General features: G+C 54.3%; 2 protein-coding genes across 3 annotated transcripts in view; one reads left to right on the top strand and one right to left on the bottom strand.

The window, feature by feature from the left end:
• The window catches only part of LRFN5 (leucine rich repeat and fibronectin type III domain containing 5), a 57,817-nt gene extending 44,052 nt beyond the window's left edge, over positions 1-13,765 (bottom strand). Inside the window, exon 1 of one of the 2 annotated variants that reach the window (XM_040602134.1) lies at positions 12,876-13,765. The gene's annotated coding sequence lies outside the window, so the exon portion shown is untranslated. The remainder of the gene's footprint in view (positions 1-12,875) is intronic. The other variant, XM_040602135.1, reaches the window with a different exon arrangement.
• Positions 12,837-22,927, top strand: LOC121091082 (translation initiation factor IF-2-like). The gene is made up of 2 exons (XM_040600281.1): positions 12,837-14,041; positions 21,913-22,927. The coding sequence occupies exons 1-2, from the start codon at positions 12,837-12,839 to the stop codon at positions 22,202-22,204; spliced, it is 1,497 nt and encodes a 498-aa protein (XP_040456215.1). The 3' UTR covers positions 22,205-22,927.
• Positions 22,928-23,207: the final 280 nt, after the last annotated feature.

The following is a 23,207-nucleotide window of genomic DNA, read 5'->3' as shown; positions in this document are numbered from 1 at the left end:
TACAAGGAGAGTCAGGATTTTATGACCTAGCATCTCATACAGTCAGGATGGAAATAAAGGCTTTATTCCCCAAGGAAGGCAGGAATCGCTCTGCTGAGGGCTTGGGCTTTCCCCTGCCCTGCAGTGGGCAAGGGCAGCAGCGAAGGAGGGCACCGAGGGCATCAGGGGCCAGCGCATCATCAGCAAGGGCATTGAGGGGCAAAGGCACCAGGGGCGAGGGCAGCAGGGACGAGGGCAGCGGGAGCGAGGGCAGCTTCTTCTCAGCAGCATCCCCAGCTGCTCCCACACACACCTGCAGCCCAGGGCCGCCCTCCCGCCCTCCTCTGCCTTTCACTTTTTTTGGCAGGGGAACGGTTTACTGCCAGGCCCTTGTTTGTTTTACCTTCTGTGCCTAGTTTACTGTAAAGACAGCTGCCAGACTACTGGCAGTTTGGGGTTTTCCTTCTGACGAACAGTAACTGGCAGACAAGCAAACTCCCTGCAAAGTGCAACCGAGAAAGTAAGTACTACAAAATAAGAGCAATTTATTCCAGGGTTTACAAGTCAGTCTTTGGTCCTCGGAGAGAATTCTCTTCCACTGTCAGGTGTTTATATTACTCCAGCACTGCCAGGCTACATCAGCAGCTTTCATGTCTATATTTGCACACACGTGTGCAGATATCCCCTTTTTTCACATTATATTTGTATTCAACATGTAAGGAGGGAGGCACTGCTTGATCTGTGCTGCAAACTAAGTGCAATTTTGTCATTGGAATTGCATGGAAAACCAGAGCATGCTTCTGACCAGTTTTGATTATTTTGGACAGTGAAACCTACTGGTCTTTCTGGAAAGTTCTGGTAGTCTCGAAATGCCTTTTGCACCCACCTGGTCCCAGCTGCATGCTGGAGCTGTGCCGGCCATTTCATGGTAAGCCTCTCACCTGGGAGCAAATCACCACTCACTGAGATTTAAATTCTAATCTAACCTCCGAATCCACTGAACTAGTTACGTTCTACTCTTGAGTTATTCCTGTACAGTCTTACTGACATAAAGGGGTTTTTTCCATTTCTATTTCTTCACCCCTATTTGCTGGCAGAGGTGTGCCCAGCCTGTGTTCTGCTCTGGTGCCAAGGCACCACAATTCACACACCAAGATCCCCTTTCCAGAGCAAGGCCACCCAATCCCTATGGAAAACCTCCACAGCCCTCTGCCCTCCAGGGACTTCTGGGCTGCCTGCAGTCACGCAGCCAGACTTGACGAACCTCCCTGCACACAGGACTCACAGCATTTAGGACCCCACCGAAGGGTGATGTTTTAGCCCCCATTTACACCTCCGTTCACACTGTGGCAGGCGAGCAGGGGTTCCCAAGCCCACACCATGGTGCCACAGGCTGCTGGACACACAGTGCAGCTCCGATGGCAAAGTCTGAGCTGGGGACACAGATGGGACTGCAGTCACCCGCACGGAGGCCACACGCCATGCCCTCAGACAGACCATGATTTGGACACCATTTGCTGCTTTCTGAGCCATGCTGAACATCAAATATACAGCCCACCTTGAAACCATTTCATAAAGGAACATGGTAGTAAAAGCTTTAACAACATCTCCTGGTTTAACTAGTGCCCAGCGGTAACCCAGGGCAGCTATTCCAGCGAAGCCATGCAGGTGCATGGGCTGGACATCGGGAAGCCCAGATAAGCCAGGTCGTGCTCCTCCCCTTGCCACTCCATGCACCCACGGCCCATGCCTGGAGCAGCCCCGTCTGCAGCTCCTCAGCCCAGCAAAGGCACCAGGGCCACTGCCGCTGGGCGCGCACCTTCCCGGCAGGCAGCGCCGGGGGGCCGCAGGTTGATGCGGTGGGTAAGACGTGGTTATGGTGGGTATCACTGCTGCTCCCGCGCCCTGCAGCACGGCCTCCCTCGGGAAGGCAGTAAGCGAGCATGGGTGCAGGGGAAGGGGGCGGTTGCACAGGATCAGACCAAAGAAAGCTTCACCCTGCTACGAGCTGCAGTCGTCAGGGCAGACTTTAGAGAGTGGGTATGGCAGAGGCAGCATCTGGCACAGTCCCCCTCCCCTGGCTTCCCCCCCGGCTCTGTGCAAGGCAGGGAGAGCTAGCAGAGGGGCGGCTGCTCCCTTCAGCTACTGCCGTTCTGGTTCGGAGGGCAGTCACGAGCAAGCTGCCGTGCTGGAAAGCAGAGCTCAAGACTGACCTGGCTGGCATCCACATCTTGACATCAGCAGGTCAGCCTGTCACTAATTGAATTATACCTGCATTACTTAATAAACAAAGAATACTCTCCACATTATAACGATGTAATCCTTTAATTGGTTTTATGAGCGCAGAGTCCCACGGGGAGTGCCACAAATCCATCAGGATGCCCTGAGCACTCTATTTCTGAGCTGGCGAGATAAGGAGTGTCATATGCCGGCGTTCGGTGCTGGGCTGAGCCAGCAAGGGAGCCAAGTCAGCCCTCTGCTCTGCTCCGTACCGCACCACCCAGCACCAGCACTGCTCCCGTGGGCTGCGGAGACACCACCGGCACGAGCCAGCGAGTCAGACCCCATCCCCCCAGCACAGCGGCCCTGCCCATGGACACAGCACCCAAGGCAGGCAGTCTGCCTGCCCCGGTGTGCCTGGGGGTGACCCCACCGCTTCGGTGCGCACCGCAGAGCGTCCCAGGGCAGGCACACGGGGCCCCTTCCAGGTGAAAGGCAACTGGCAGAGGTGAGTGCTTCAACCTCGTGGGTGCACTCCAGCCCCTGGTCCGCACTCAGTCCATCAGACCTTGTGCCACGTAACTTCCCAAACACATGGTGGGGACATTGGGTCCTCCTCACCCACCATCTCACCCCAGAATCACAGAACCATAGAATCATGGAATGGTCTGAGTTGGAAGGGGCCTTAACAATCATCTAGTTCCAGCCAAATTCATCTTCTTGCACCACACAACTTACTAACATAGAAGTAAACCAGGACTACGTCCATGCAACTTAGCACGGTCTGAAAAGTCAGCGAAGCCTTGGCAGAGGGAAACCACACTTAGCAGAACTCGGATAACCTGCTCCATGACACCTGATGCATGCAAATGTCAGCTCAGGATGAAGCCTCTAGGGTAAAATACCCACTTCCACATCTTAATACTCAGCACTACTTCCAAAGTTTGCCCTGCTGGTCAAACCAGGGGTCGAGGAGGAGACAGGGCTCGGGGCAATGCAGCCACAGCTGGAAGCCCACACCACCCTCCCTGTGTTACCCTGCATGTGCCATGCCACATGGGTGCCATCTGCTCACAGGAGGACCTGGGCTCTGCCCCACCGAGATGTTTAGTTTAGATTTTCTGTGTCCAGCATTACAGGAGAAACACAATGCACCCTCGGAGTACCAGCGATTCTTCTGATTCATGTGGTAATTGTAATGCTGTTGCCCTTCCCTCTCCTCTTTTATCCTTTGCCTCTCTTCACATTCTCAATATAAATCAAGGAAGCATTACTGACCATCAGGGAACCATTTGGGTATCTGATTTCATGTACGGCCTGAATTGCAGCTGGCAATGAGAAGGAAGCCTCTCCACAGCACTCTGACTCTTGCATCCTGCTGGCCACGATTTTGCTCCTCATTATTGTTATTTATTTATTGTTATTATTTTGACATTCCAGATGCAGTTTAAATACAGTCACATGGTCTTGTACATAGGCTTCTTTAAAGCTTCTTAGGAGAAATTAAGCTTATTCAGTTCAGCACTTTGTACCCTTCAGTGAAACCACTGAAGACAATAATACAGCCCGTATGTGAGCAGCAAGGGGCTGCGATGCTCGAACAGAGCTACTGCAGATCACGTGGCTGAGCAATAGAAGCAATCAAAGGGCATTTACCTAAGCAGTTTATCTTTTACTCATTTGTATATACTGCACAATGATACACTAGTAAAGCTCATTTAAAAAAATATTTTCCTGATTTGTTCCCTTAGAAATTAATACAATCTTCATTTGAACCTAGCAGGCAGCCGTAACTATCCATCCTGACCTACTGTGTCTTTTTCCAGTGTATTTACTGTGTTTTCCTTCTACAAACAGGGAAGGACACAGGGATTACTTCAGTCCACAGAAAGTGTTTGTTTGCAGAATGCTTCTTAAATAAACCGAGTTAGAAACAGAGTGTTTGACCCAGGGCAGTAATGGGCAATAATGAAAACAACAGAAATGTGAGCCCTGGGGGAAGTAACCTCCCATTTCAACCGCCCCATCAAAACGTCTATAGGTCAGGCTGCTGGAACACAAGCAGCAAGACGGGAATGTGCTCTGCTTGCTTACTTACAGCCGAGCAAACAGAGCCTCTATGCGGGATGGCAGGGAGAGACAAACACCGCATCATACCGCCTGCCACCGTCCCCCGTGCCCACAGGGCAGGCACAGCATCAGCCAGGGGGTCCCTGGTCCCCGGCAGGTTCCCTGGTGCCCAGCACTTTGCTGTGGATCAGAGGGATTGTCCCAAGACCCTGTGCTCGCAGCAAGGCAGGGCGTGAACCCTGGAAGGGAGCTCAGTGCCAGGCAGCCTGACATCCCGCAGCTGGGCCTGGAGGTGCTCTGGGACGGGGGAAAACGGGAGGTGGGGGGCAGCCAGCTCTGCTCTCAGGGCTCTGGGCTGCTCCCCCTCCAACACCCATGCCCCAGGGTTCGCCTAGGGAGCAGCACCGCCAGACCCCTCTTCACACCCCCAAGAGCATGGCAGAGGGGCAAGCACCACCCCAGTTCTGGGCAGAGCCTGATGGGTGACCCCACAAGCAGCACCCAGGATGAGCAGGCAGCAGGGCAGGCCACCAGCAAGCCACTGCTCAGGGTCCGCGCCAGGGCACTGCACCACCTGGATCGGCTGAATAACATCTTGTCAGGCTGGGGACCACGTTATGACTCCTCAAGACTCAGTGCTAATTGCCAACGCTTTCTGAAGACCACCAAAGAAACACAAACCTCCTCCTGAGCTGGTGGTAGCCTCTGCAAAGATGTACTTTACTGTAAACCTCCCACCCCACACAGAGAACTGCTAGGCACTGTGACTTTTTATGGCTTTCTATTAATTTTTTTAAAGCCAGCGTTTTACATGTACAACTCCTCTACTATTTACAGGAGCTTCTTCATGCCAAGCAGTTTCAGAGAACACCCTGTGCCCGCCACCCCGGGCAGCACCGCCTGCAGCAGGGACATGGCCATGCAGGCGAACACGTCCTGCGCACATGGTGCTGCCCCATGATAGACATTGAGTGTCACCCTACACACAAGGGTAACGGCGAGGGCCCAGAGCCAGGAACACCCTGAGGTGCATGGACAGTCCTACTGACTGCAGAAGGATTACTCACATAAAGAATTAAGCCTACATAAGTATGTTAAGTGCTGGTCTGGCAGAAGGTCTACGCCACCCATGCACTGGGCACTCACAATGGATGCAGCAAAACAAGAAGCTACACTCAGCTCCTGCACCCACGGAGCTTTGAAATGGCTCCAGTGGAAGTGCTCCACTCTAATGGTGCTGGAGGTACCAGAATTACACTCTGAGGCGCTGAAGTTTTCTGAAGAAACTATTAAAAAAACCAAAAGACTGGTTTATACTGCCAGGATAAGACAAAAGCATTGCTCCGCAACTTTAATGGCAAGAACAGCGGCGAGGGCAATGGCTGGGCTGAACAGCCATTACACCGAGTCGCTCAGTGTGGGAGCAGAGCGTTCACCACCACCGCACACGTACACAGCTACACACGTACTTCTGTCTGCCAAACCATGAGCTGAAATAGCTCATTTCTGCCTGGAACAGGAGCAAACCTCCACATCTCCGACAATCAGAGAGATGCCGTAGGGCACTAACCACATCCCCATGGGTATTTCCAACATGCACTAGACCCTGATGGGAGGGCTCCCCGCTGCTTGGTGACATGGGGGTGCAGAGAGGGGAGGCATGAGTGGTGCATCTGTGGTGCCCAACTGCAGTAAGAGGGGGGCCTTGTGCAAGGGAACAAGGAGTACTGGAAAGCAGACTGCACCCTCAAAACTGGTCACTAAGGGCAATCCTTGCCACATGCTTGGGGACAAGGACACATCTGTTTGGAGCAGCCCAGCCCATTGCTGCTAAGGCCAGGGCACCAAGTGATGAGCAGCTCAAGGAGTCCTTGCTCAGGTGCTCTGCTTGCAACTGCCCAGCAGGGCCTCTGCAGCAACACATCATCCAGAGAGCCACTCCTCTCCACGTACACCCCACAGCCCTGGTCCCCAGCACAGCACATCACAGCTCTTCCCAGCCTGTGTGCCAGCTCCCTTCCCATTGTTTCCCCCAGCAGCAGGGCATGCACACACAGCTCCAATGCAGGGAAGTCCTGGAGGTGCAGCACGGAGCTGGGATGTACAAGAAAACCTCTTCAGGATCCAAAGCCAGAACCTATGGGGCCCGAGTGCTGCCGGACCCACACGACACCACCCGGAAAAGTCATCAGCTGGATCTACCTGCAGCACATCCCCAGCCCCACTGCAGGCAGTGCCAGAGGACCCCTGCCCAGTGCCTGCCAGGACACTCTGCTGCCGCACGCTGGCAAGCGCCGCTGGAGCCTGAACCAGGGCTTGCACTGTTCTCGTCTTGCTTCTTTACACCATAGTGGGAGAAGACGCTCAATTTTCTGTGTCGGCTTGCCCGGGTTTGGTCATGGCATCCAGTGCCCCACCGCTCTCCTGAGCGGCGTGCCATGAGTCTGCAGATCCCTTCCAGTTTGCCTGCAGAACAGCAGGCTGTCTCCAACAGAAGCCACAGCCAAGGCTTGGCTGGCAGGAGAGCGGCAGTCACTGCTCTGGAGCTGCAGTTCAGAGCCTGGCCCCGACTCACGAGAGCAGCATCGCTGCAGCCAGGCTCCAGTGGAGATGAGATGAGATGCAATGCTGACGTGTCAGGAGGAGCCCTGAGCACAGCAAATCTGCCCACAGCACAGCAAAAACAGCTTCGTACAGCACGGCAGAGCTGAATCACAGTCCCAAATAGAAGGCTCTCCTGTGAAACACCACGTACCGGCAGAACCACTGAGTCACAGCTGACAAGGCGACAAATCCTGCTTGCCTTACTCAGACCTGTTCCCACAGAGCCATATCAGGGAGTCTTTACATAAAGTATTTTAAAAGTGCGTTGGTGAAAACAAAAACAATGCAGCTACCAGAGCACCGGCAGTGCTGCTGACTGACTGTATGTGCCTTTCTTTGCTGGGGCAGAGACTCCACATAACAGGTAAACACTTCACTCTGGTTAAAGCCCAGAGAAGTTTAACCCACACCTCACCCACGTGCAGCAGAACATCCCTGCATTACTTCTCAAGTGTTGTTAAAGAAATCCCGTCCCAAATCCTGGGGCCAGCAGCACTATCACAGCCTACTGAAAACAGAATCTGGGGCTTCCTCTCCGTGTGACTTCTTCTACCGTGCTTTTTCTTCCTTGTACATGTTTTTCTTGTACATCTGCTGTATTGCAGCTGGTAGTCTGTCTTTTTCCTATAGCGGGCACAGAGCTGCCACAGCTCACTGCTGTGGGCTTCTGTGTCAGGCTCAGTCCTCCTGCTTCTCTGTCCCCCTTGGCCAAGTACAGAGACTAGGCAGTACATAGAATTAGAAATATATACCCAGAGAATATCAGATATCTGGCAATGTAACAATGCTGAGGCAATGAAAGCTGAAGAGTTTTATCTGTCTCCAATCCAAAAGAAGTCCAACAAGATCTTGACAGAGAAGCCTAAACAAAAACTTCCATGGGAAAAAAAAAGATAACACACTTTAAAGTAAAGCTAGCTAATCATGTGTTCTCATGAAAATGTTTTGCTAAGAGACACTTCCTAGTGAGAAACTTATCTAGAAGAACAACCTCAAAAGCAAGGCATTGGACATGGGGTTTGCAGCATTGGGAAGCAGCTTCAAACATTCCCAAGTCATGGCTCGCCACATGCTACGCAATTAGAGAGGCATTCACCGAGGTTCCCACTATCGCTTGAATTAGCCATTTGACAAATCACCTTTTGCATTATTCCGCCTGCTCAGGGCAAATATTATTTGCAGAACTATTTATTCCACGGGAATACGAGAGCTGCTGCCCAGCTTATGCCACAGGCACGGTGTGCCCAGCGAGCCGCCCCGAAGCAGGGCACAGCAGGGCAGCCAGGATGGGGGCACACAGGAGGCCTTCGGACACCACAGACTTCCTTACACCCATTGAACAGGACAACTGGGCAGTTAAAGCAGCTGCCACATAAATCTGTGCCTGCTGCTCTGTGGCAGGGCATGGCTCCTGGCACCACAGTTTCACCATGCTCCATACCTCTGGCTAGTGGAGCCTGGACCAAGGGGCCAGAAGTAGCCTGGGGGCCACAGCACCTGTCCTCGGGCTGCCCAGGGCATGCAGCGACCAGGCTGAAGGATCTGGGCCAGGACCTCCTCTGAGAGCCCTGCCTCCACCCCCTCCTCACCAGGTCTCCTCTGCCATGAATACCAATCCCTCTCCCTTCCTCTGTAGCCTCCCTTAGTTCTCCAAGAACAGTGAGTGAGAGCTGCCACAGAATATGAAATGATTGTCATTACTGCTTCATGATGGGCCACAGGCTAGTCAGACAGCCATTACTATAACCACAATCAAGCAATCCTGTTTGTTATCCGGGAATATATCAGAGGTCTCCATCCCTCCTCAGAAGCCCCACAAGACCTTCCCTAGCTCCAGAGAAAGGCAAACACGGACACAGACTTGCCCCTCTGCAGCAAGGACATGAGGGAATACTTATGACAACCTGGAATTAGGGCACCATCTTTCACCCCTGGGTCTGTAACATCACTTCCAAAGCACGACCTGGACGGCCATCAGCACCCCTCTGCCCCAGCACGCAGTGAGACCACTGCTCAGGTCAGCTCCTCCGCAAGCCGTTCCGCACCGTGCCACTGTGCAGGGATGCAGCATGCAGCAGGCTGCCCAGCACCAAGACCCGCAGCTCTACAGCAATGGACTGTTGAGTTTACCCCTGAAGGAGAATCCTGCTCCCTTCTCTATGAACTCCTCCCATTTCCATCGCAGCATGGGTCCCACCGCAGAGCTCCCACAGGATGGGGCTGCCCTGCAGCAGCACTGACACCCAGGGCACCTGCTGGCTCCCCGACCCGCCACGCACCCCGAGCAAATGAGAAGTTATTCTTCAGTGTCTGTCATTTTGTTTTCAAAATGACGCCTCCAACTTCAGGTACCTGAAGGTATATCTGACTAATTAGAAGCAAATCTTTGTTTTGTTGCAAAGAACACGATTATTTGATATATAGTTCTAGAAAGAATGGCTCACTCTGAAGCAACAAAACCTTATACTGGTCTGGTTTCGGCTTCCAGGCTTGAGCATGTCTCCAGTATTGCTTCTGTTTGACCACATTTCTTTCTGCTATCCATCTACATGGACAACATGCTTTTATTTCCAAAGCATTTTAGATAACTGCCTTGAAAATAGCTTTTGTTTAAAACACACACACCACACACACACCTCCCTTAGCACAAAACTCATAAAACAGTGTCAGTAAGTACATTTTAATAGCACGATATCAAAAAGTAATTTTACTACTAGCTAGAGAAGTCTGAAAACTGCAGAGGATATATTTAGATGTGTATAAATAGACAACACTCAGTGATGTCTGGTCAAAGGAGTACAAATCTTCCCTAATGCATGGACTATGCCCAGCCCAAAATGCTTCAGCAGCACTTAGACAAGCCTTTTCTATTTGGCTCAAGTTCTGCAGGCCCGTTAATAGCAAAGCTATTAGAACGATTTTCTGGACCGGTTGCTTGCTCAGAGAATATTCAAAAGATTGCTCTATAAAACTGAACCTGTTACCACATCTGAAAGCATAGGCAATATTGATCAGCAATGGAAAGCCATTAGCTCTCCAGTGTCTGAAATACCTCCACGTGCCCCAGCAGACAGACAAGCATTCCAGGGGCACTCCATCTTTCCACAGTGCTTTCAGCTCGCAGGCACCCTTGCTGGTCAAGCCTGTCCCTCCTGGCACACCTGCCTTTGTGTCTCCTCAACTCTGGGGAAGAAACCACACACTCAGCCATCGTGGCAGCAGCAGCCCACTGGAGGTCGTCTGTTTGGAGAAGACCTGGCTCCTTCTTGCCACGCTGCTCTGCCACGTCTCTTCTTGGGTTCCCCCTCTTCTTTCCCGCACACCCAGCCAGCCCAGTTCCCAGGCTGGGCAGCCACCCCTTACCCTGCCCCTGTATTACAACTGCAGCCTGGCACCGTTCATACCTTTGGTGGAAAACAGGAGCCTCTCCAGAAAACAAAAGCTGTATGAAAAATGCAACCCAAGCCCCCAGGACACCCCACCCCACCCCCAGCAGAACTGCATCTCACAGCCCAGCCCTTCCCCTGCTCCCGAGCAGGACCGGAGTGCTCAGCCCAGCAATTCCCACTGCAACGGGACAATGTGGAGTCCACTCCTGCAGCTGCCTGTGTTTGGGTAAGCAGATGACCTAGTTCAGCTTTGAACTTGTACTAGGCACCTGAAATATCTAATTTTTACTTCCATGGACTGCACTGCCATGATAAAACCAGTAATTACTCTTTCTGAAAGCAGAAAGGCAAGCTAATATACCAGGAGAAGCTTCTTAGCGAGGCTTGTGACTCGAGGCCTAACTGGCAAGCTCTGGTATGCATTTTGATACAGTCTTACACATTTAAATGCATTTATTATGCATTTAAACAAACGCGTAATCCCTTGAGTACAGTATATATTTAGAAACATAGATGGGGAAGGTGTTTGGGCACCAAGAACACCCGGGCTACAGTATGGCTCTTTGTGTGAAGAACCAAACTCCCCAGGCAGCAGCACAACCGCCAGGCCTCGCCCCAGTGCCCATGGCACACCTCCACCTGCCAGGACAGCCCACAGCAGCGACACGGCACCCAAGGGCTGGCCCTGAGGTGAGGCCCGCCCGTACGCAACTCACAGCATCTGGGGAATGTCTCCAAGGCACTGGGGAGCTCAGCTGGAGTCCCTGTGGCAGTACAGGGTGTGCACAGCCCCGAACGACCAGGTCCAGGGCAGCCCCGGTGTGCCAGGACACAGCCCCGCTGCACTGCCGCAGAGCCAGTCCCAGGATGCGCGGTCCATTTGGGCATCACCACATCACTCTCCTGGGCACATCTACGGCCAGGATCTGCGCTGCCAGAGCCAGGCAGGGCCACTCCACACCAGTAGCCACCTGCAGACGCGCAGTGGTAAGCAAAAAGGCTCTAAGGACCTGGGATGGATGCATCTTGTATCTCACTAGCTTGTTGCCAGGCTGTGCTGACTTGAACAGGCCTGGACACGCCACCACACACCCGAGGATGCTCAGAAGGAATGAACCCACATCACGTTGCTTTGGGAACATGTGAAATGTAAGCATGGGTGTGAAGATCACTACCAAGACAAGCACAGTGATCACGGTGTAGGGACTCCTGGCCTGCCTGGCTCTGGGATGGTCAGCTGGAGGCTGTGAAGGGCTGGGCACCCAGCTCTCTGGGGGACTGGTGAGGTTATATGCATACCCACAACTGAGAGTAAGCCATCCTGCTCTAGGGAACGCAATGGGAGACAGTCCCTGACCCAGAGACACAACAGACCGGGTGAGAAGGCAAAGGTGCAGGAGAGGAAACACCACGGCCCAGTGCCACGGATAAAATGAGGGAGCGCAGCGCTCGTGTTAGCTGCACGGCAGACCCCGTCGGGCTGCAGACCCTGCGCTGGCAAGCAGCAGCACTGGAAGGGGCTTCCCTAAGTGCTTCAAGCCCAGCCGTGCCAGTGCCTCCCCGGGCGCGACGCCCCCCTAACTCTGCCTGTGGCTGGGCACGCTGCCCCTCCAAGGGCCTCTCCCCGGCTGGGGCTGCTCCAAGAACCAGGTCTGCGTGCTCCCGACATCAACATGGCTGCGAGGCTTCTGCTGGCTCCTCTACAACTGCTCTGCCATCTCCCCTAACGGGAACCTTCCAGCGGGAAGAAAAGGTTTCGCTTGTCCTACATTTGCTTTCCCGCAGATGAGGAGCATTCACTGCACAGAGGACGGCGGGGAGGGGAGGGGGGCGCGGCGCGCATCCCGGGGTGCCGGGGCCAAGCGCAGCCCTCCCGGACGGAGCAGCGAGCCCAGAGCTGCGCGCCCGGCCGGGGGCTGCAGGACGGGGCGGCCGCCAGCAGGGCAGCGGCCGGTGCGGGGAGGAAGACGGCGAGACGCAGGTCTCCCGCTCCCTCCGGGGCAGCTCCGCGCCCCGCCGCAGCCAGAAGAGCCAAGCGCCCGCCGAGGCGCCCCGGGCTGGTTCCGCGCTCCAGCGCCCGGCCCAGGCCCCGGCCAGCGCCTGCCGCTCCCGCGGAAGCTCCGCAGCCGCAGCCGGTCCCACCGCGCTCCCGCCCCGGCCCGGCCCTGCTGGCGCTCCCCGGGCGGCGGCAGCAGCGCGCCGCGGCGCGGAGGGGGCGGCGGCCGCCGCGGCACACGCGGCCCTGCAGCACCCCCAGCCGCGGCCGGCCGCCGGCGCCGTCCCGCGGGCAGCGGCGGCAGCGGCGGGAGCGGCGGCAGCGCGGCCCGGCCCGGCCGCGGGCAGCGGCCCCGCCGCGCTGCCTCCGCGCCCCACCGCCACCAGCGCACCCGCGGCCGCCGCCCTCCCGGGAGGGGCGTCCCACCGCCGCCGCCCGCCGCCGGCCATGTCCCGCCGCGTCGCGGGGCTGGCTCTGCCCGGGCCGGCTCCGGACCCCGCCGCCGCCCCCCCCGCCCCCGCGCCCCGTCCTCCGCGCCCCCGCGCCCCGTCCCCCGCGAATAAGCAGCGCGGGCTGCAATGCAGATGGATCCGGGCACGGCAGCCCCCCGCGATTACCTGGCGCCTCCCGGGGAAGGACGGCGTCCGGAGCGCTTCCCCTGCAGGTGCGGCCGCGGCCGGGCTCCGGCGGGCTCCGCGGGCTGGCGGCAGGCAGGCTGGCCGCCTCTCCGCCCTGTGCCGGCGCTCACCAGCCGCATCCTAGAGCGGCTTCGCGGCGGCGGCGGCGGCCCGCGGCCGGGGCGGGCAGGGCAGCCCGCGCGGACGGCCCCATGCGGCGCGGCGGCGCGGCTCCGGCGGGCGGCGGGCAGCACATGCACACACGCACCGGCGGCGGCGGGAGGCGGGGGGGACGGCGCGGGGGCACGCAGCGGCGCAGCCCGCCGAGCCCGCTCGCATCGCCCCGCCGCGGGCAGCCCCGCTCCGCGCCCGCCGGCCGGTGACCTTGCCGTGTACCTGCGCCAGGTTAATCCTCGACAAGCGCTCCCGCTCCGCGCCCCGCTGCGGAATCCTGCGCACCGGGGCGCTGCCGCTTGGACGGACGGGCGGACGGGGCGAGGAGCGCGGCCGCGGTCAGCCCCGCCGCCGGGCCGGCGCCCCCCCGGGATGGGACGGGGGGTGTGTGGGGGTGTGGGGAGGAGGGGGCGCGGGGGGGGTGTGCAGCTACAGCGGAGCGGCCGCGCAGCTCGCAGGGGCGGCCGGCGGCAGGGCCATGCGGCTCCGCGCCGCTCCGCGCCGGGCGCGCTCAGGCGGAGCAGCCGCGGTGCCGGGCGCTGCGGCGGGGCAGGGCGGGGTGCTCGGTGCCCGCGGCTCGCCCCTGCGCGGCCGCCGCTGCTGCTGTTGCTGCGCCCATCCTCCGCGCCGCCGGCTACCGCCCGGCCCCAGCCCCGGGCAGCCGCACCGCTCGCTGCAGCATGGAGGCAGCCGCCGCCTCCCCCGCAGCCGCGCCGCGCCGGGGCGGGCTGGAGGAGCCGGGCGCCTCCCCGCCCCGCCGCACGCACGGCTGAGCCGCAGCCGCCCGGCCGCCACGCAGACGTGCCGCCGGGCCGCCCCCTGCTGCGCCGGGCACGGGGCTCCGCTCCGCCGGGCGGGCAGCGGGCGGGGACCGGGCACGGGCACGGCAGCGCCGTGGGGCAGGCCCGCGCCCGGGGCTCGCTCGACCCGCGCGTGTATCGGCAGCTGCACCGGCGGAGCCGGCCCGCGGAGGCAGGAGCGCGGACACGAGGGTAAGGGACGGCGCGGGGGCTCGGCTCTGACCTGCATGGTGACTCTGCTGCTGCGCACCCTGCCCGCGCCCTGCCCGCCCTAGCCGCCCGACCAGCGCCCGGTGCCAGGATGCGGGCAGTAACACCTGACGTGTAGGAGGGGATGATCCTGGCAGGAGAGGGAGAGGCTGGGTTGTCTTTGGGGTCAATAAATTTGAGAGCTTTTAGGGATTCAGCGATCGTTTTCTGCCTCCGGGATTCCCTGGTAGGGAGGAGAGTACATTTCACTACAAAACACTGACGACTAATGCTCTTTTGCGAGAAGATGTCGGTGGTGGTGCAGGACCTGGAGCGGAGCAGCGAGAGGAGCACTGCCGTGAAGAGGAGCTAAGGGACCCCGCTGGCCGCCGTTGATCCTGGATCTGGAGGCAGGCGCTGGCACATGCCCTGTGCCCGCTGGCAGCAGGCCCTGTCTCCTTGGACTCCCTCCTGGTGGAATGGCCAGCTCTGCTGGGGCTGCCTAGGTCTGCTTGGCCTCTCCAGCCAAAGTGCCCAGGATGCTGCCTGTAGCCAGACTGGCACGCAGGGCAGTCACTGCTGCAGGATGCAGGGCAGAACCCATCGACTGCTCTGCGCGCTTGGAGGCAATGGAAGCCACCCTGCTGGGATACACTGGCATTTTGCTGGGGGGACGTGCTGTCAGGGAGCCCCATCCCAGAAAAGGAAAGATGCAGTAAGAGTCCTCACAGCTCCTCTGCTGATGCTGTGCAAAAGATGTTTGTGCCTTGGGATGCAATGGCTGTTGTCACTGCGGGTGGGGAAAGGGAACACGGCAGTGCTCCCAGTGCTCAGGTCTGTCAGCGTGACCCAAGAAAATCGCTCTCCTTCCAAACTCTGAAGTGGAAAGGGAGTTTGTTTTTGTGGTCTCTGCAGCAACCTGTGACCCTGTTCTAGGGAGGAGTGCAGCACTTCCCAGAGCAGCAGCCGTCCTCTGCCCTTCCAGCAGCCTCTGAAACTGCCTAGGGCCTGGCAGCCAGGCTGGGTCTCCTAAGTTACCTCCAAGTCCCAGCTGCTACTTCATGAAGCTGGTTTGAGTTGTTACGGAGGCAGAGAGGCTAAAGTGCGCATGGGAGGGAATGGGTCTAAATCTTTTACTCCCTTCAGGGAAAACTCCTGTCAGTAAGCTGATTTTGCAAGGATTGGCTCTGCGGTTACTTTCCCTAACACTCATTTCTAGCACAGTTGTCCTTTGGAGCTGGAGAAAGTCTCACGCTCGGCCCTGACTCGTTTTCACAGCGTGCTCTCCTTTAGAGAGAGCAGAGAGACAAGAAGATGCTCCGTGGTAAAATGTCTGTTATCTTGGCTGTTGTCTACCATATTAGACGATCTTCTTTGACTTCACATTCAAGTATTTGCTGCTCTGTCAGTTCTCTGCTGCCCTGGGAGCAGGATGGCTGGCATGACGGTGACACCAGCTGTGCAGCTGGCATCAGGAAAGGAAGGAAGTGTCTGGGTGCGGCTTCTCTGGTGGAAGGGAGATGAAAAAGCCTAGTGGGAACTTGGTGGAAGTTTGCACTCAGAGCATTGGGTATACTGGAGGGTGTATTGGTTTGCTGCTGCCAGCACAAACCCACCGTGAGGACTTGTTCAGGACCACTCTGAACTGGTACCGTTACAGCACAGTCCCGAAACTCCATATCCTTGCAGACAGCTACAATAATGTCCTACACTCTGGCCTCAGCGGTCTGAACAAGGGCTGATGCGGCTTCTTTGCCAGACTGAATTAATTGTTGGATGTGGGACTGCCTTGTTAACATACCCAGTGGAAAAACTACTCCTCCCCGGAGTGTCTGGGAGCGTGGGGAGCTGTGGATGTTCTGGGGAGGTTCACTCCCTGATGGGTGAACAGCCAGTCTGTCGTGTCACTGGATGTGTCTACTGTGATGGCTCTGACCTTGTGTACTTACAACACGTCTCTTCCAGCCACTTCCCACTCCCTTGGCCGTGTCGTCAGGCTGCCTCGCAGGCACTGTCCCATGGCAGCAACAGTGCAGGTGCTTGTGTCTTCATCTAAAGACAGGGCAGCCCTGGTGGGGATGCTCTTAGTTGCAACCTGCTTGCAGAAGGAAAGTCTCTGCAGCTGCAGGAGATCACGTGTGTGCCTTCCTTGGAACCCAGCATTGGTGGCACACATGGACTCTGGATGTGGAGGACCAGTGGCTATATGGTGACTTGCCTTCAGCTCAGCTGCTTAGTGCGTGATGCTTCTGGCTCTGCCCAGCTGCCCCTGTCCTGGAGGCTCTGTACTGGTGTAACTGGGCACTTACCAACTGCCAGGTGTAGCTCCGTGGCTGGTTAGAAGTGGAGTGAAACCCCAGCAGCTTTCAAACAGGAGCAGTCAAATGCCACGTTTGATTCCATGTCTGAGCGTGGAAGTCAAAGTGAATCTGGGACGCAGACCTAACTGACAACATGTAACTGTTGTGCTGTTGCAGGTCTTGTCCTGAAACCATTCCCCTCCCTCTTGTTCACCCCTCCACTGTGGTCTTTCTCTGGGGTTCTTCCGGGCTCTGCATGGGGTGACACTGGGGGGGGTGTCTGTGCCTGAGCGCTCCCTTCAAGACCCAGGTGTGGGCTGTTTCAGGAGGGACCTCAGTGCCCTAGGAAGGGGCAGGTCTGTGTGCTGGGGGAGCCACATGTGCGAGGCAGTGTACCCTGAGTGCCTGGCAGTGCACCCCCATAGGTGGTGGTGTCCTACACGGCCCCTAGGGCTGGGGATGCTCAGGATTGCTCAGCTGAGCTCCCACATAGCTCTGGTCAGGACCCACCCAGCCTCAGGGACCCCTCACCGCCTCTGGGGTTCAACCACCTCACGCATTATCCTTCCTAACAATCACTTACTGTGGGTTTTGTCTTATTCTAGCCTCCAAGCACAGTGTTAATGCCTTTTACCTGCTAGAGCTCCTAGGTTACTCCGTAACCTGATATCTTTTCCCCCCTCTTAGCCATCATTTAGAAATTATTTCATAATTTCTTTTTTTTGGCTGAAATAAGGTGAGCTTCTTGAGGAAAGTGCTTTGTACAAATAATACATAGAGCTGCTTTTATGCACTCTTTCTAACCTTTAATCACCTCATGAAGGAGGGACTTCAAGCCTGGGCACAGTGCCACTTCACTGCAGCTGGCTCGTTGTGGAGTGCTATGTTCACCAAGCTGGCTCCCCAGACCTTCCAAACTCATGCATCCGCCCAATGTGGTGATCACAGAGGCTGCTTCTCCCTCACCAGACCCCCTCCCAGCCCCACCTGATAAACCAGAGCTGTCCTTCCAGCTGCGCTGAGGTGGGTAGCATCCTCGGCATCACTGCCGAACTGCTGGGCAGGCAAGACTGTATGCTGTCATTGGGGCAACAAGGGAGAAATGCCTCTTTTCTGAAGTGGCGACGGCTGTGCAGAGGTCTGAAGGAGTGACTATTTAGGCATACATCACTCCGCACCAAGCAAAGGGCTTTACATTTGCATAAGCGGTCCTTTCTCATTAGGCAGCACTGAGCGTTAGTACCGCGTGCTGCGTGTACACCCTAACGGAGAGCGGCAGCAGTGCAGCATCGCCGCGAGAGCGGCAGGCAGGAGCCTGCAAGTTGTAGCATCCACGCTAAATCTCTACGGCAAGAGGCAGTAAACATTACTCTAAGATAGACTGTTGTAGCTCATCAGAAAGTATTTGGAAACTGCAATGTTTACTCATCCTTACAAGATGAAAATTCAATGCCTTAATCACTGAAATGTCAAGTGCCGTGCTGTGTGGAGTGGATCCCCCTCCTCCAGAGCACCTGGGAAATGGGAAACGCTGCAGGCACGAGTGTGGCACCAGCCTCTCCCTCCAGAAGCAGCAGTGAATCATGTCGAGGTACCCTGGTACTCGTTTCATGGGGATTTTTTTTCAATCTTAAATTATTTCATCTGTAAGATGGGGGAGCTGTTGCATTGTACAAAAAATGGCAGAGGCTGTTCGTACTAGTTCCTAGGTGTTATGTCTCCTTGTAAGCAAGCTGCAGCAGGCAGGAGCAGAGAAGCCTCCCCAGCTGTACCATGAGGCTACAGCAAGTGCCGGCACTTTCCAGAGCTGTAGTGCACCCCGTTACTGCCCTTGCCAGCCGGGAGGCATAGAGCTAGCAGTGGGTAAACCTGGCCCAGGCAAACGGCCTGTGAAGAGGCCCCTTCCTCATCATTACTTGTAATTTGATTTAAGGTGAACTGGTGTGGCGTTTCTATCCAGGGTGCATCGGTGAGCAGTTAAGAGCCAGCACAGATCAACTCACCGTCCCAGCCGGCTGGTCCTGCCAACGAATCAGAGCTTGTACCTGAAATCACTGCAGGGAGCAGGGGGCTGGCACCAGGTTTGTCCTCACATGGACACAGTTCATCTATTGAAACCAAACCAAGTGAAGAGATACTTAATAGTTGAAGTGCATCCTTTTTTATTTTTTTTAAACTAATAAAAAAAACTCCAGTTCAATTTAGATTTAAATTCATGATTGCAGTAATTTCACCGTCTGTTTGCTTGATATTTTAACAGATTTGTTTTCTGAGGTATAAAATAAGGCACTGATATACTTTGGATTTTTTTTAAATCTCTTGCATGATTATATGAAGATTTCTTCCTGTTGGTACCTGGCTTTCAAAAAAGTGGCTTATACCTTTCAATACTTTTTAGTCGGTAGGTATAAGCTGGAAGACTAACACAATGCTGTATGTCTGGTAGTGATCTAGCAATAACTTTGCATCACATAAGCACAAATTTGCCTGGGAAGGACCTTGAGGCACAACTGAGAAAACGTGTCGTGCCATCTGAGAGCCCAAACCTCCTGGGCAGGGCTTTGCCCACCCTCTGAGCTGGCACACGAGCTCCGGGCATGAGGGCAGTGTCTGGCCAAAGCACCACATCTGCCTTCGGCGAACTTTATGCTCCACGCAATTGCTCACCCCATGGCTGTCTGGCCAAATCCAGCCCCCTGGCCAAGAGGCTGCTTCGTGGCAGGGAACTGAGCTCAACCAAAGCACAGCTTGTTTAATCTGCTGTGCACAGACACAGGAATGGAAGGAAATACAGCAGATGGAGACCTTGCACAAGAAATGGGAAGAAAGAGATTTATTGCAGGGCTGTAAATCAAAAATAGAGAATAATCCCAGTCATAATTTTTAAAAAACAGCCTACCCCAGAAAAAAAAAAATGGTTACCTGCAAAAAGCTGTTTCCTTCTGCCAGGTTTCATTGTCATCTCCAGGGCTTGGGAAGTGTTCCCAAGGCAAGCAGGGACCAAAGCAGTCAGGAACTGCCACAGGTCCATGGAGGTTGAATGAAAAGGAGGGAGCTGCCAACACACTGGCAACCCCATTTTTCCAGCTGTAAACAGATATACAGGTACTTGGGGTTTTGAGGGGACCCACCCAGCCTTCAGTCCATGAAGCCCTTGACACAGGAGTGCTTTTTACTTTCCTGTCCCAGCTAACTACAGTAGGAGGGAGCCAAATGGCCCAGCGGCCCCAGGAAAGCACTCAGAGCTGCAGAGCAATGCTGCTCTCTGATGAGCATGTCTGGGGGAAAAACAGCTCTCCATTTCTTCCTCAGAAGTTAACCCTGCTGGATTCAAGGGCAGTGATTGCCCATCACTGAATAAGGACTTCTGATCGGTGTTCTGCCAATTCTCTCAAACCAACACAGGCACAGAAGGATAGGGAGGATGATGGAGAAATGGCAAAATACCACTGGAGACGCTTTCGATCCAAGTTGGCAATCATTCAAGCCCATGTACTGTCAATTGAGCAGGCTTCTGCTGCATCTAGGGACATGGTTTGGTGATGGATGTGGTAGTGTTAGGTTAGAGGTAGAACTCGATCTTATAGGTCTTTTCCAACCTAAATGATTCTATGATTTAAGCAAACAGAAGTGTTGGCTGCCGTGCAGGTGGGATAGGCTTTACACGGCAGATAGCACAGCTGCCTTGTCCTGCTTCACCAGGGTTCAGCATCCCGCACCATGGCTAACAGAATGGAGCAGCCGAGATAAAGGTGCACTCCATTGCTTGTCTACTCCTCCCTTCTTCTGGTAGTATTTAGGTGTGCCCTTGATATTTTAATAGCACACTCCCTTAACACTTGCACTCTCTTCGTGTTGGGTTTTTGGGTTTTGGTCTTTTAAAGTTCTTTCTTATTCACATTTCTTTATTATGCAATTTATTCCTACTTCGTTGAGGTGATTTCTCAGTAGAAAATAGCAAAATCACCATCACCAGCCTGCTCAAATTCCCTTAGCATGCTTGCTGCTCTGTAAGAGCCATGTGGAGAGCTTGTTTCCATAATAGACTGGAAAACTGTTTGCTCTTCAACCAGTTGCTGACTCAAGTGTTCTTAAGCCAAATCTTGCATGGAGAAGAGTATCCAATAATTCAAGCCATTTGCACTGTCTTCCTTCTTCTGCACATCCCATCTCCTCTCTTATATCCAGGCAACAAGCTGAGGGCTCATGTTCAACTGACTGGGATGGAGGTTGAAGAACTACCAGAGATTTCATTTATGCACATAGGAAAAAGAAAATAGATATTTTTTTACAGTCTTTATGGTTTTTAATTTACACTCCTTACAGTCACAGTTTAAAGCCTACAGAAACTCACCACTGCCATAACCACATCAAAGCAAAAAAGCAATACCAAAAATGAGTCAATTGTCCTACAAAATTTTATTCCTGAATGCAGACTGCTGTTTTGCTCCCCAGACAAGGAACGCAATATTCCATTGGAACAGGAAGAGAAAGCAGATTTAATGATTATGAGGCATAAGCATCCCAAACTAGCAGAACTGGAAAAATAATAAGGTAACTAATATTTTTAGGAAGTTGCTAATTGGGAAAAAAATACATAGACACACAGGCAAAATAAGTCGAGTAATAACTCTTCAAAAGAAAGTGAGCTGGAGTCTGGCATGGATCCCCACAGCTTCTGAGCTTGTTCAATTAAAATCAACACTGAATGGGTTTTCTTTCACTTTCATTACTCAAGCTGCATTTTTCAAAGAGATAGCAAATGAGTGATATGCATATGAAAGAACCATGGAGTATGAAATTACAAAATGATACAGGGTTTGGATATTTGCACTTTGAGATATTAAATCTTCTGAAGGAAAATATTTGAGCAAAGTCTGAATAAAGAACCCTATGGAGGAAGAAGGAAAGGCTGTGAGATAAATCTAATAAGGAAGAGACTAAGCAGTTTCCAAGCGCTATTGAATTACTTGGTTTAACCATGACACGGTATTTCCACTCAAGGATTTACTCCTCCATCTGGTCAAGGCAGCGAGCCCATTGTAATGGCCTTTCAGACCCATCTTTCTGTGCACACCCATCTTGTCCGTGGGCAGCACCTCTGTCCCTCCCATGCAGTTTCTCCTGCCACGACAGTGCCACTGAGGCAAGGGAGCTGCCAGCTGGAGCTCTGAGACATGGTTTGGGGAGGGCAGGGTCTCTGGCTCCGTCTGCTGGGACTCAGGATCGTTCACTGCCCACCACATCCCCCCTCCCTGACACCTCCTTCCTTGTCACTGCCTTCGGGCAGCCAGAGCAGGGTTCCATCTGGCAGCGGTGCTGAGGGGCCATGCACGGAGCAGGACTCTCCACGTGTGTCTCCCCACGGCTGCCCAGGCATGTGGGTTTTGTATGGGCTTGTCTGCAGGTGAGTTGCAATAGCTGACTTTGGCTACCTGGGTCTCATTTATGTTTGTAACACAAAGTGAGTTCAAGATCCTGAGTCAGGCATGGATTTAACACTTTCCGGAGATCTAGAGGTGCTAAAAATCACTTCCTTTCTGGCTGGTGCCCACCCTCCTTTCCTTTTTGCAGATGCCGCATTGCTGCAGCACCTCTCTGGGCAGATCAGAGCTGTACCTCCTCACTGTCCTGCACAGCTCCACAGCGTGAGACAGAAGGCAACCAGTGGCAGTTCCTACCCTGCCGCAGCCACTGCCGCCCCATGGAGTACATCTCTGCGTTGGCCTTCCTCACTTTTGCCCTGCATGGCCAAAGACATGCTTCATTACAGCTGGCATCTCATAAGGAGACCGTGTGTCACAATTCATTTGGATTTCTCAAATTTACAGGACAAAGTCCCTGTAAATTAAGCTTAATTTTATGAGCTCATTAAGACATACAACAAACAAACATGACAAACAAGGGCTCAACCCCCTTTTGCCCAAACTAGTCTTTTCACATGAATTCACTTATTCACCACTCAAGTCATGACATTCATAACTTGTAACATGTAAATCTTAACTCATGCACCTGTGAGCAAACTAGTTCCCTAGCCAAGGGTGAGAGTGCTTGTCCTTCCTCCTCCACCGCGGTGCGGGCATCCCCTGTGTCACATTGGGAAGCACAAAAGCATTTTGGGTAAGCTGATGGTTTATGCCTTCCAGCTTGGAGGTTTGGTATATACTGTTTCAAGGAGTTAGCAGATTTAGATGAAACTGCCTGACACTTGATACACAAAGGTGCTGGCTGCAGGGGACAGCAGCTGCATCACGGCTCTTTCTGGCCACTCTCCTGCCTACCTGGTGCTCTGGCCTTGACCCAAGTGGTGCTACTCCCAGCTCACATCAGGCCTTGGCATGAGCTGTGTTAGCCAAAATCTGAGCAGGAGTCCTGTGAGCAGTCACAAGGTGCCAGGTATTCCCATCATTTCTTTCTTTTTGAGGGAGCACAAGGGGAGGGTTCAGGCTACCTGCTGTGTGGCTGTGCACTTTCTTGGTCTCAGTCTGCCAGCCTGCTTTATTTGTAATATTCTGTATAGATTAAAAGGCATTAAAAGTCTCCTGATTCATCTTGTATTTTCGTGAACATGCTGCATGGAAAACACTTAGACAGTTGCCTTAGAAAACTATCCCTGATGGTCTCTTTAATCACATAAGACTTCCACGCTGTGTTTAAAAATCTCAGAATGCCGTGGCTTGATGGTAATTAGTGATAATTGTTTCACACATAGGCTCTGTATTTGACTAATAACTCCCTTTACAAGAGTCAGGGAGATCAGGGATGCCTGGGTCAAGAACTGTCACTGTTAATTACCCTTTTACTCCTCCTGTTGCTAACACAAGCTTCTCTGCAGCTTCTGCTGGCGTTGACCTTTCAAGGACAGGATG

This window comes from Falco naumanni, chromosome 7 (genome assembly GCF_017639655.2).
Source record: "Falco naumanni isolate bFalNau1 chromosome 7, bFalNau1.pat, whole genome shotgun sequence".
In the NCBI taxonomy this organism is placed as follows: Eukaryota; Metazoa; Chordata; class Aves; order Falconiformes; family Falconidae; genus Falco; species Falco naumanni.
This window is presented reverse-complemented; position numbering and strand designations above follow the sequence as displayed.